Genomic DNA, 13,159 nt, shown 5'->3' with positions numbered 1-13,159 from the left:
CTTCCGGTTGTCAGTTCGAGCTGTCCGCTGCAGTGGCCGGTATATTAGGTCCAGGTTGATGTGCTTATTGATTTGAATCTGTGAATGAATGCCATGCCTCTAGGAATTCCCTGGCTGTTCTCTGTTTGGCTTGTCCTATAATAGTAGCGTTGTCCCAGTCGAATTCATGTTGCTTGTCATCTGAGTGTGTGGCTACTAAGGATAGCTGGTCGTGTCGTTTCGTGGCTAGTTGGTGTTCATGGATGCGGAAAAGACACGACCAGCTATCCTTAGTAGCACACACTCAGATGACAAGCAACCTGAGTTCGACTGGGACAATGCTACTTTTATAGGACAAGCCAAACAGAGAACAGCCAGGGAATTCCTAGAGGCATGGCATTCATCCACAGATTCAATCAATAAGCACATCGACCTGGACCCGGCCACTGCAGCGGACAGCTGGGACTGACAACCAGAAGCGGCAGATACAAATCACTATAAATGCCGGAGGAAAGATCACAGAACGCTTCACAGGAGGCTTCCAAGCACTGAGGATGTCACCTACACAGGGGGCTAAACGTCTGCAACACACATTCCCAGCTCGGCGAACAGAACCACAACATCCCATCACTCTTTGCCTCAATAAGGTGATGGTGTATCTCTGCCTAGAGCTTCTGCTGTCTGAATGGTCATGGTAACACCTGTGCTGCTGTCAGAAATGGAGATTTGGGATTTGAGCCATAAATTTCTACATAGCAGGATAGTGCGTGAGTTGAAGGGGATTTTAGAAATGATCTCCCTTGGAGCATCACTCTTGGCCTTCTGGGTGGTGACGGCTGTAGATTTGGGCAGTGCTCCCGAAGAAACTTCGAGAATTCTGCAGTGCATCTTGCTGATGGTATTCATTGGAGCCCTGTTGTATAAGTGAGAGAGGGACTGAACATTTGGGTTAATGAATAAGATGCCAGTCAAGTTGGCTGTTATATCCTGGATGGTGCTGGAGCTGCATTTGACTTGGCATGTAGGTATTATTCAATCACACAATTTATTTATGCCTTATAGATGGTAGGCAGGCTTTGATGATTTATTCGCTGTGCAATACCTAGCGTTCGTGCTCTAGTAGCAGTGGGGTTTGTGCTGCTCACATGTTGTTCAAATACCTGGAATAATTGTCAATAGAGTAGGCTGTAGCAACAGAAAGCTGATGACCCAACTGTCATAGCTATTATTTCTGTTACCTGGGATTTGTGCTTAGTCCTAAAAGATCATTATCCTTACTAGATTGCCTACTTATTAGTATATGAAATATTCAGAATTTGATTACATTGTGTGCACAAATTTAGAATTGGAAAAATGGAAGATTGAGACAACTCTTGAGTTGCAAAGGCTTTACCAGGTAAGTTTTGTAAGAAGTCCCAGGCCCAATAAAACTGGGAATTGTCTGTTTGCAAACATCAACTGACTTTGTGGACTACAGCTTTTTAAAGGGGAGAAAAAAGTCGTTCTTTTAATGACTTTAATTTCGAGGTATACAGACTGGGGTTTGGAAGGATTCTTGTACTGAATATTGCTGAGCAAAGTCTTGGGAGTTTTCTGTTTTGCTGCAACATAATGAGTGTGAAAAGGACATGCAAACCAAAAATAGCAACTTCAGTCTCTCCCAAAAACTGAGTGTTAGAAGAAAACTGGCAGTTTCTGATGAGGCTTGCAAGGTTAGGAACTCTCACTCTGCTTTTGATTTGATTTATTGTTGTCACATGCACCTAGGTACAGTGAAATGCTTTGGTTGGCGTGCAGTATAGGCAGGCATGCAAAGTGCATAAGGGTAGTGGAACAGAGCGAGGAATACAATGTTACAGCTGCAGAGAAGGTGCACAAAGACTGAAGTCAGTATTATATTGGAGAGGTCCATTCAGAAGTCTAATAACAGTGGGGAAGAAGAAAACCTTGTTAGTCATTTTAACAGACTTACAATTCAAAGTTTGTGCGAAGATTTGTAGCTCGGGTGCTCGTTGTTGTGGTTCTGTTCGCCGAGCTGGAAGTTTTTGTTGCAAACGTTTCGTCCCCTGGCTAGGCGACATCATCAGTGCTTGGGAGCCTCCTGCGAAGCGCTTCTTTGATGTTTCCTCCGGTGTTTATAGTGGTTTGTCCCTGCCGCTTCCGGTTGTCGGTTTCAGCTGTCCGCTGTAGTGGGTCTGACAGATCTCCCACCCAAACTGAAATAATACTGACTGCATTCTGATGTTGTCAGATAGGAAATCAAAGGAAATGTAAGAAGTTAACCCATTCGATCATGTCCACTTGAGCCCTTGACCTACAAGAGCTGTTACATCTTGCTTTTGTTCATCCCAACCAGAATAGCTTAGTTGATCACCAGTTTTGTCAGTTATTGTAAGAAAACATTTTGTTCATAAATGTTATTTTTGAGTTTACTGAAATTCCTTGTCAAAATCTGGTCTAGTTAACTGTAATAAATAGAAACAAATTGACCATTTTTGCTGCTTGAATAAGGCTTTTGGAACGGCTCATGGAGTGGGGCTTGATTTCCAATGCACTCTTTGTATCAGATTTGGAACAACTCAGAATTAACAAGCATTTGGTCAATTATAAGTTTCTGAAGTTAGGAAAATTGTTACACTTCAACTTAGAGCTTGCAGGACAATACATGCTGGGTAGTTTTTTTGATCCTGCTTTGTTTTTGCTCACAAGTCTATAATGAACTAAATATTGCACTTGGCCATAGTCTTATTAAGGGTAAGATTGTGCAGTGATGATATTACTATGTTCTGGGGCATGGAATTAAATCACCCAACGGGAATTGGTGATATTAAAATTTTATTTTTTAAATCTGGAATTGAAGGTCCGTCTCTGTAATGATGATAACAACACTGTCACCACTAAAAAGTCAGCTGGTGCACTCGTGTCCTTTTATGAAAGGAAATCTGCTGTCCATGCCTGGTCTGGTCTACAGAACCAGTGAATTTGAGGTTTTGTTAACAATCTACTGCTTGTCTGTTTTAACCCCTATGCACAGCCTTAGTCTTATTTTGTTTTGGTTGTGTTTGTGACTTTCTCTCTCAGATCCCTGAAGTTACCACGAAGGAGGAAGAAGAAAGCAATGGAAAGTTGGCAGAGTCAGACTGCAGTCTCCACCCAGAGCAGCCTGTGCTGACCCATCCACGAGATGAGTACGAAGAGGACACTTCAGATGAGGAGGTAAGGAGAGAGGTCTTGCTGTTGCCAGCAAATTTAACCCTTCGGATTGCTGATGTGTTTGAATCATACTTAGGCAAAGTTGCTGGTTTCGGTTCAGAGCTAATCTTTTGAAAGCTAATTGATATTCATCACAAATCCTTTAAATCTCTTGCTACTGCAAAGTGTTCCTTTTCTTTTTAAATACACAATGGCGAATGTTCATAGCTTTCTCTCTCCACTGCATCCAACCCCCACTTGTCAGTTGTGCTGTTGTCTGAACACTTGAACCAGTAAGGTAAAATTTGAAATGTTAGCTTGCTCCCTCTCCAGGGATGCTGTCTGACCTGCTGTGTTCTCCAGCATTTTTTCTTTTCAGGTGAAATTTACAAATAATTCCTGGTACCTTGTTCAAGTGGTGAGTCTTGGGCATCATATGTTTGTGGTTTCAGTGGTACTGCGCTTGACTATTAACCAGAAGGTTCTGACTTCATAATGCCATTCCAGGAATATGAGCATAATGTTCAGACCAGAGGAACTGTTTTTAATAGGATGTGAAATAGAGTGTCATCTATCCTTGCTGGTGGAATTAAAAAGATCCTAAGGTGCTCACTGGGGTGAAAAGCCATTATGGTCGTTCTCCCAGTATTTGGCCAATAATTATCCTTCAGCCAACATCAATCATCAAAGTTGTTGGGATCTAGTTGTTTGGTTTATGGTCATTGCTGTGTTTCTCATGTTAAACATGAATTACAATTTAATTAAAAAATTGGATTTGAAGGAGGCAAGGATGTCACCTGCTGAGCTAAGCTGACACTTGTATCCCTCTGTTCTATAGTTATTAAGGCAGTAGGTTGCTGTGCTGAACCTCATCGACAGTACAGTGCACCACCACCACTGTCTTCATTTGAAGAAGAAAAGGGGAATGTCCTGCTTCTGTTTGTTGCCGAAAAGTTTTAGTTTCCTGGTGTGCTGCTTCATGCATCTCATGCATTTATGGTACCCTTCAGGAATCCTGCACGCTCTAGTCATGGAAGCGAAAACCCTGTTGAATTCTCCCCCCACCCCAACAAATAAATACTGAGGACATTGAAGCCACTTGTAGAATTCTGACTCTTTGTGATCAGCTAACTCCACTTGAAGCAGGGAATTCAACAGGGACAAGTTTGCACTCAGCACCTTGACTGCTCACAAACAGAGTCTTACCTCTCCTCCATTGGCAGCACAGCTGCCCTGAGGCTGCTTGCTCTTGTCGCTTTTTAGTTTCTTTAGGCTGCACGCTGACCCTTGTCTCCACTTTTGTGGTGGTTTCTAAATAGTGACTATGTGCACTCACTGTGCGTCTTCATCCTGGAATGGTGAGGTGTTTGCTCCTGACATCTGGTTTCACTACTGAAGTTCCTGGGAGGATTTGTGTGCTTTCCTGTATTGGGTATACTTCCTGTGGGAATTGATGTCGGCAGTTAACCACTGGATTAGGTGTTCTTTCTGGAACAAATCTCCTTGGGGCTAATGTTGCTGGTGTGACCCCTGACAGTGCAGAGGCTGTTTGCACATTTTTGGATCTGTTTAGCCTAGTTTCTGGTGTTGAATTCCAGTCTCCTCCTCCGACCTTCGGTTATGATTTGAACAGACTCTGTGATTCCTGTTGGGAAGCTAAATGCTGCTGTCAAAAGATCCGCAGTTTAACAAACCTAGTGTGTCATTCTTGTAAAGGTTTGATCCCACTAGTGAGCCTGGCCTGTCATGTTAGATAAAGGCTGTCATTGTTAATACAGTTTTATAAATTGCTTTCCCCCTTTTGTACGGTGTGACTCTGTAGATTTTCTCTTTGGCTATGAGTAAATGATCAGATTTAATGTTCAGATGTACTGTACTTCTGCCTGTAATACAAGGAGATCCATAGAATCTTTTGAAGTTTATAGCACAGGAAAATCCCATTTGACCTATGCTGTTTGCTGCTTCTTGGCTAGAATGATCTAAAATGTAATCTGCACTTTACCTATTCTTCTCACCACCTTCAGCTTCATATATTTCTACAGTGTTTTTCAAATGCTGTCGATAGTGAAGTTGGACTGAAGGGTCTGTTTCCGTGCTGTACTACTCTATGACCTCAGCCATTCGGTCTCTTTGGGCGAGTTAGCTGCACTTTGTGATGTTTCAAGGACTTTTGTATGTCTCCAAGCCACACGAACCATGTTCTAAGTTTTTTAAATCTACAGCACAAAGAAAAGTGCTTTGTAACTCTACCAGGACCCCCCTGCCATTTCAAACAAGAGAATCGATGAATAAGAAAAATGAGTTAGACAGTGTAAGAAAGATTTGGGGGTACACGGAGGCCACAAATGTTAACTTGTGCACATGTGCCTGGCCCTGTCTGTCCACTGTTGATTGGTCCTAATGTCTGAATGGAGTTTGGATACAAATCTGGGAGATCATGGTTCACCTGTTAATCCAGAGCCCTAGGTAATGTTCTGGGATTTGGGTTCAAATCTTACCACAGCAGTTGGTGGAATTTGAATTCAATAAAAATCTGGAATCAAGAATCTAATCATGACCACAAAACCCATCTGGTTCACACATGTCCTTTAAGGAAGGAAACAGTCGTTCCTTGCCTGGTCTGGCCTCCATGTGATTCCAGACTCTTGGCAATGTGACTCTTAAATACCCTCTGGGATGCACAATAAATGCCGGCCCAGTGGTGCCCTCATTCTGTGAATAAATAAGTAAAGGTTGTTGGGATCACATTCACTGAGAGTAGTTTTCAATTCTAGATGTATTAATGGAATTTAAATTCCATGGCTTTGAACCCAAGTCTCAGAGCATCAGCCTGGCCCTCTAGATTACTGATGACATTATCACTACTGTCCAACAATCTTCACCCAATGCCTTTTTCCTCCGTACATGTTTAAGTGGGGTGTGTAGAGATGGACTGTTGCTTCTCCCTCTTGATGTTACTTGCGTAATTAAAGATCCATCCATGCTAGTTTATGCTTTGGTCCAAGGCTTGTTTTTGTTTGACAATCTAATGGTTGCATAGAATCGTATAATCATAGAATCTCTACAGTGTGGAAGCTGACCATTTAGCCCATCAAGTCCACACTGACCCTGAGAGTATCCCACCCCTACCATCCTATCCCTGTAATGCTGCATTTCCCATGGCCAATCCACCTAACCTGCACATCTTTGGACTGTGGGAGGAAATGGGAATACCCAGAGGAAATCCACGCATATACAGGGAGAGTGTGCAAACTCCACACAGACAGTCATCTGAGGGTGGAATCAAACCCAGGTCCCTGGTGCTGTGAGGCAACGGTGCTAACTACTGAGCCACCATGCTGCTCAGATTCCATGATTAATATTATAGTTCTGTTTCTGAACAGATTTTGAATTTTCTAGCTGTTGTGGTGGATTTTAACTGATGATTAACTTTATGCAGTGCCTTTAGTCCAGTCAAATGTTCCAAAACACTTGACGAGATGATTATCAGACAAATGTTGACTGCAGGAAATGCATCAGAACTGGAGCTCTGAAACAAAAATCATAGAATCCTGATAGTGTGCAAGCAGGTTATTCGGCCTGTCGAGTCAATGGCCAGTTAAATTCTGCCAGCATTAATGCGACGGAATTAATTTCTTCCTGGATTGCTTTGATTATGTTGAAGAACACCAAGAGTGAGTATGCAGCATTTATTAATCTGCCAGGATTCTACAGCAATCCACTTCTGATGGCTCAATGAAGAGCACAGGAAAGCATGCAAGGAGCAGTTCCAGGCATATCTGAAAATGAGGTGTCAACCTGGTGCAGCCACCAAATAGTGTAAGCAGAGAAAGATGAACAGAGTAAGTGATGCTACAAACAACGGATTAGATCTAAGCTCTGCAGTCCTGCCACATCCTGTCGAGAATACTGGTGGACAATTAAACAACTGACTGGAGTAGGAGGCTCCACAAATATTTCCATCTTCAAAGATGGCAGAGTCCAGCATAACCATGCAAAAGATAAGGCTGAAACATTTGTAACAATCTTCAGCCAGAAGTGCTGATTGAGTTATCCATCTTGCCTCCTCCAGTGGTCCTCAGTGTCACAGATACCAGTCATCAACCAATTCAGTTAATTCCATGTGATAGCAAGAAGCGATTAGAAGCACTGGATAGTGCAAAGGCTATGGGTCTTGACAGCATTCTGGCAATAGTGCTGAAGACATGTTCCAGAACTTGCCGATCCCATAGTCAAGCTGTTCCGATTCAGTTACAAGACTGGCGTTTACCCAACAATGTGGAAAATTTCCCAGATATACCTTATACATACAAAGCAGGATATATCTGACCAGGCAGTTATGGCCCCATCAGTCTACTCTCAATCATCAGTAAAGTGATGGAAGGTGTCATCAACAGTGTTCCTAAGCAGCACCTGCTCAGTAATAACCTGCTCAGTGATGCCCAGTTTGGATTCAGCCAAGGCCAATCAGCTCCTGATGTCATTATAGCTTTGGTTCAAACATGAACAGAAGAGTTGAATTCCAGAGGGGGAAGTAAGAGTGACAGCCCTTGACATCAAGGTTACATTTGACCAAGTGTGGCATCAGGGAGCCCTAACATAGCTAGAATCAATGGTTATCAGACGGCAAACTCTCCAGTGGTTGGAGTCATACCTGGGAAGGTGGTTGTGGTTGTTGGACATCTCTGCAGAAGTTCCTCAGGGTTTTGTCCTAGGCCCAAGCACCTTCAGCTGCTTCATCATAACTTCAGAAGTGGGGATGTGCAATCATTGGTGAACAATGATCAGTACAATTTGTGTCTCCTCAAATACTGAAGCAGTCCATATTCAAATGCAAGAGCCTCTGGACAATATCCAGCCTTGGGCTGACAAATGGCAAGTAACATTTGTATTAGACAAATGTAAGGCTATGACCATCGCCAATAGGAGATGGTTTAACCACTACTCTTTGTCATTCAATAACGTTACCATGACTGAATCTAACACTATCAACATCTCTGGGAATTGCCATTAAATGGTAACTCAACTGGACTGGTCACATAAAGGTATTGATTATAGGAGTAGGTCTGAGGCTAGGAATCCTGTGGCGAACAACTCACCTCCTGACTCCCTAAACCCTGTCCACCAGCTAGAAGGCACGAATCAGGAGCGTGATCATTACTCCCCACTTGCCTGGGTAAGTGCAAGTCCAACAACACTCCAGAACCATGACTCCATCTAGGACAAAGCAGCCCACTTGACTGGCACTGCATCCACAAACATCCATCCCATCCACCATCGATGTTCAGTTGCAGCAATGTGTACTATCTACAAGAGAGAGTGCAGAAATTCACTAAAGATCCTTAGACAGCACCTTCAAAACCCACACCGACTACCAGATACATGGGAACACCACCACCTGCAAGTTTGCCTCCAAGCTGCTCACCATCCTGACTTGGAAATATATTACTGTTTCTTCACTGTCATTGGGTTGAAATCTTGGAATACCCTCCCTTAAAGCATTGTGGATCTACCTACAGCACAATAATTGCAGTAGTTTAAGGAGGTGGCTGACTACTACTACTTTCTCAAGGGCAACTAGGGATGGACAATAGATGTTGGCCAGCCAGAGACACCCACATCCCATGCGTGAATTAAAAAAAAGGTAGTTTTATTTTCACAGCTGACCAATGACCAGATTGAATTGTTGTCAGGGTAAGGTTTGAATTCAGGGCCCATCTGCTTGGGAAGCTGGAGAGGTTTGAAAGATTTGAATAATTCATTTGAGGTGACCTGTGAGTTGTTGGCCCATAACCATAACTGTTGCACTCTTCCTTGGGGAATGTCTGTTTTGGTTAGCAGCCAAGGTTAGGAAGGAGGTGCAAACTTGCCACCCGTTTTTGTACAAGCTCTCCTTGTTTTGTGGTTATTTGTCTTTACGTGGAAAAGCAGTGGACATTCTGCAGTGAGGAGGAAAGTGCAAAAATGTTACTGACAGGATATGCAAGAACCAAGCTGAGCATTTTTCATTCCCATTAACTGCCTTTCTTCAGTATCTCTTGATTACTTCCTTTGCCAAAGAGGGTAACAGTATCCCCTTAAACTTGTTTTTTAAATATTTTTAATGGATCACTTCACTGATATTATTACATAGCTCTGAAACAAATGGAACTTGTCCTATTTTTTTAAAGCTTCTCAGCTGTTGAGTGGAAAAAGTCTGCACGTTTCCCCCCCCCCCCCCCTTAACTTAATTTCCTACTTGTTCAGCTTGTCCCCTTGGTTTTGAGGAGGAAATGAAGCTGTTAGACAACAGCTGCTGATGCTGTTGACCAGGCCACCATATGCTCTTTAGTTAATGCAGGGAGCCTTGTCAATTATACTAGAAATTAAGTGATGGAAGTTTATTAAGTTAGGAGGATCAATAACATGGGGGAAGTGTGTGGGCGTGAGATTGGGAGTGAGGGAGCGGATGTATGGAAGTGGAAAGGAGAAGGACTTGTTGAGTACATTGGTCACCTGATTAGGAAGAATATTTAATTAATGAACATGATACACCAGAGAGAAGTTAATTCTAAACATTTATCATGTCTTGTTTTACCAGGAGTTGTGATTGCAAAGGACTGTTCCTTTTTTTTAAACTCACCTAACTTCAGTCAAGCACTTGGTGATCTTCCAGTGTTTGTTCTGTTTTTACATGGAAAGATTATGGCAAGATGTAACTTTGTTCTCTGCTTTGACAACCCTTGCAGTCAAAAAAGCTTTTTCAGGAGAGCAGTGAGAATAGTTCCTTCCAGCTGGCCCTGTCATTCAGGGGACTGTGCACAGGATCTTGTCCATCCTGCTTTGCTGTCAAGCTCCTATCCCTTTAGGAGCCAGGAAACTGTCAGTTTTCCTTTCTGAAAGCTTTGACTGCATGTTGTTCACTTTGCTGGATGGTTATCTGTTGCTGAGGGTGAAACAGTTACTGAGAGCTGTGTTTGTTATTTTGTTTTTGACTGCCCAACAGTTCCCCGCTATAGAAGACGCTGTTTTGGAGGGTTTTGATTCACTCTTTCAACCATTCCTTGGAGATGGCGTCTGGTTCCGGTTGAGCAATCCTGGATGAGGCCATGTTTTGCAAAATATGGTGGACATTTCTTTCAGACTGTACCAGAGGCATGGGAGACAGCTGTTGGCTTGTTCTGCGAGTTGGCATGAGTCGAATGATTGTTTTGCTCTGGAATTCTACTGTGTGCCCTTCTGTAGCCTTCATTTTCATTTAAGCTTCCAAACAAGAAGAGGACATTTTAATTTGTTGTATTGAACATCAGTGTCAATATTGTCGGAGAGATCCAAGTGGCAAATATGATCTAGAATAGTGAGATAGGCTTGAGGGTCTGAATGGTGTACTCCTGCTCCTAATGACCCTAAAAGACAAACTTGCCAATGAAAAATGGTCAAGATTACCAAAATGCTTGACAGTCAGTTATAAGTTTGAAGTTTAATTTCTAATATAATTTAGGAAACTTGGCAACCAATTTATGTGCAACAAGTTCCCAAAAACACCCAGAAGTGAGAACTGATTTCAGTCTGTGCTGTTGACAGTGGGCTTTTAAAAACTTGATTCATGGGTATGGAATTGTTGACAAGTCCACCGTTGTTTTGCCCATCTCTAATTCCCTTGTTCAGCTATTCGAAAGAGCCGTTAAGAGTCATCAAAGTTGCTGTGGGTCTGGAGTTACGTGGAGGCCAGAACAGGTATGGATGGCAGATTTTCTTCCCTCAAGTACATTAGTGAAGCAGGCTGGGTGATTTTTATTTTAAAACTTCATCATTCAGAGGATGTGGGCATCACTGTCTAGGCCAGCATTCATTGTCCATCCTTAGTTACCCAAAGGGCAGTTGAGTCAACCACATTGTTATGAGTCTGGAGTCACAGTTAAGGCTGGCAGTTTCCTTCTCTAAAGTACATTAGTGAACCAGATCGGTTTTTCCTGACAATCAACAACAGTTTCATTGTCATCATTATACTTTTAATTCTAGATTTTTATTGAATTCAAATTCCACCATCTGCCGTGATAGGATTCAAACCTAGGTCCCCAGAGCATTACTCGGGTCTTCAGAATACTAGTCCAGTGAGAATACCATTAAGCCATTGCTTCTCTTTATTACAACAATTAATGTCAGTGTCATGGTTACCATGATACTTGAATGCAATTCCGGATTTTAAAATTAAATTTAAGCTGCAGTTGTGGTATTTGAACCCATGTTCCTCAGGGCAATGCCCTGTGCCTTTTGGATAAATAGTCCAGTGACGTTATCATTACACTACTGTCTTATCTCCATGTTACCCAGGATGTTGGAGAGACTCCCCTGCATTTCAAAATAGTGTCACAAAATGTTTTATGCCAAACTGAGAGTTCAGATTTAGTTAGTATTTCATCCAAAGCATATCGATAAGGTTGAGGATTTCACTGCAGTATTGCATCATTCCCTGCAATGAGCTGGATGTTACGACATTCTGAATCTGAGATCTGTGTGATGGCTGATACAGGAGGGGGAGGTGGATTGGCTGTGTTGGCACATGGACATTGTGCATGCTCTGCTTATTCAGTAAGACACTGTGTCTGCTTGTGTTCATTAGATTTCTGTCTACAGTGTGGGCAGCTGTAGAGAGAAAGAGAATGTTGCCTCATATGGGTGCAGGTCTGGCCCTCCGTGATTGGGAATGGATCAGTTGGCCAGATTTGAAACTCTCACCCATTCCCTCTGGTCACTATTGGTGCACAACCCACCCATATTTAAAAGCTGCAGTGAGGTTGGTGTCTCTTTAAAGGTACAGACGGAAGAAAGCTACTGTGCCGAATGATTATTCCATCTGTGTGGAGTGAGTGAGTGACGAGGCATTGTGGAATAGAGTGCTGGCAGCCGTCCCTGTTCCACTTCCTGGCAATAGCAATCCCTGCTGCCGGTCGCCTGCAGTCTGAGAACTGATGGAAGTTCAATCGCACAGTAGCTGCAGGGCTCTCCTGGAATAGCCATCAGGCCTTTGCAGCTTTACTGAAAGCAGCTGCCTCCTTTGTTCAGCCTGGAATGGTGGCTGGGGTTGGGAGGGTATGTGTATTTGCCTCCTGACTGAATTCGTGTGCACCAAGCATGGGGGAGCTGCTAACCTTTTTGTCAAGTGTTGCAGTTCTGGGTAGGAAGTTGCTGAAGAGTCACTGTCACTGACCAGACATCCAGCTCCCTGCATGAAGAGACAAAGATATGTTTCTGCAGAGACTTTATAACCTCTTAACTTATGACAGCTTTGTGACATTTTCACAGCTAAGGCAGAAAGTGGGCTGTAGGACTAAGTGAGTTGCTCTTTCAGAATAGCTGAGTGGCCTTTTCTGTTATGACGTTTGTATATTTTTATGAAAGCCTTTACAACCAAGAAGTATCTTTTTGTCAAGTCAACGTTCGAAAGTAGGGAAAACAGCAGCCAATTTTGCACACAGCAAGGTAAGGCATACAAACATATGAATTAGGACCAGGACGAAGGCACTTCCATCAAGGGACCACGTTCCATCTCATATTTCCTGCTGCTGCAGGTCTCCAAGGTGTATATAGAGTCATAGAGATATAGAGCACAGAATCAGATCCTTCGGTCCAACCTGTCCATGCCGACCAGATATCCCAACCCAATCTAGTCCCACCCTCCAGCATCCGGCCCATATCCCTCCAAACCCCTCCTATTCATATACCCATCCAAATGCCTCTTAAATGTTGCAATTGTACCAGCCTCCACCACATCCTCTGGCAGCTCATTCCATACACGTACCACCCTCTGTGTGAAAAAGTTGCCCCTTAGGTCTCTTATATCTTTCCCCTCTCACCCTAAACCTATGCTCTCTAGATGTGGACTCCCGGACCCTAGGGTTGAGGCAGCAACGTACAGAACTTCACCAAAGATCCTCAGCATCTTCCAAACTCATGATCACTTCCTCCTAGAAGGACAAGGGCAGCAGATATACGAGAACACCACCAC

The 13,159-nt window shown here is 43.1% G+C and overlaps 1 protein-coding gene across 1 annotated transcript in view; it reads left to right on the top strand.

The window, feature by feature from the left end:
• Positions 1–13,159, top strand: part of bop1 (BOP1 ribosomal biogenesis factor) — a 159,902-nt gene that overhangs the window by 18,992 nt on the left and 127,751 nt on the right. Inside the window, exon 3 of the mRNA XM_087987772.1 lies at positions 3,061–3,195. Within this exon, the coding sequence (XP_087843898.1) occupies positions 3,061–3,195 (135 nt within the window). The remainder of the gene's footprint in view (positions 1–3,060; positions 3,196–13,159) is intronic.

Source organism: Chiloscyllium plagiosum, unplaced genomic scaffold (genome assembly GCF_037043375.1).
Source record: "Chiloscyllium plagiosum isolate Xiang-an unplaced genomic scaffold, Cpla_swu_hap1 HiC_scaffold_5, whole genome shotgun sequence".
Taxonomy (NCBI): domain Eukaryota; kingdom Metazoa; phylum Chordata; class Chondrichthyes; order Orectolobiformes; family Hemiscylliidae; genus Chiloscyllium; species Chiloscyllium plagiosum.
The sequence above is the reverse complement of the archived record's forward strand: the minus strand, read 5'-3'. Positions and strand labels throughout refer to the sequence as shown.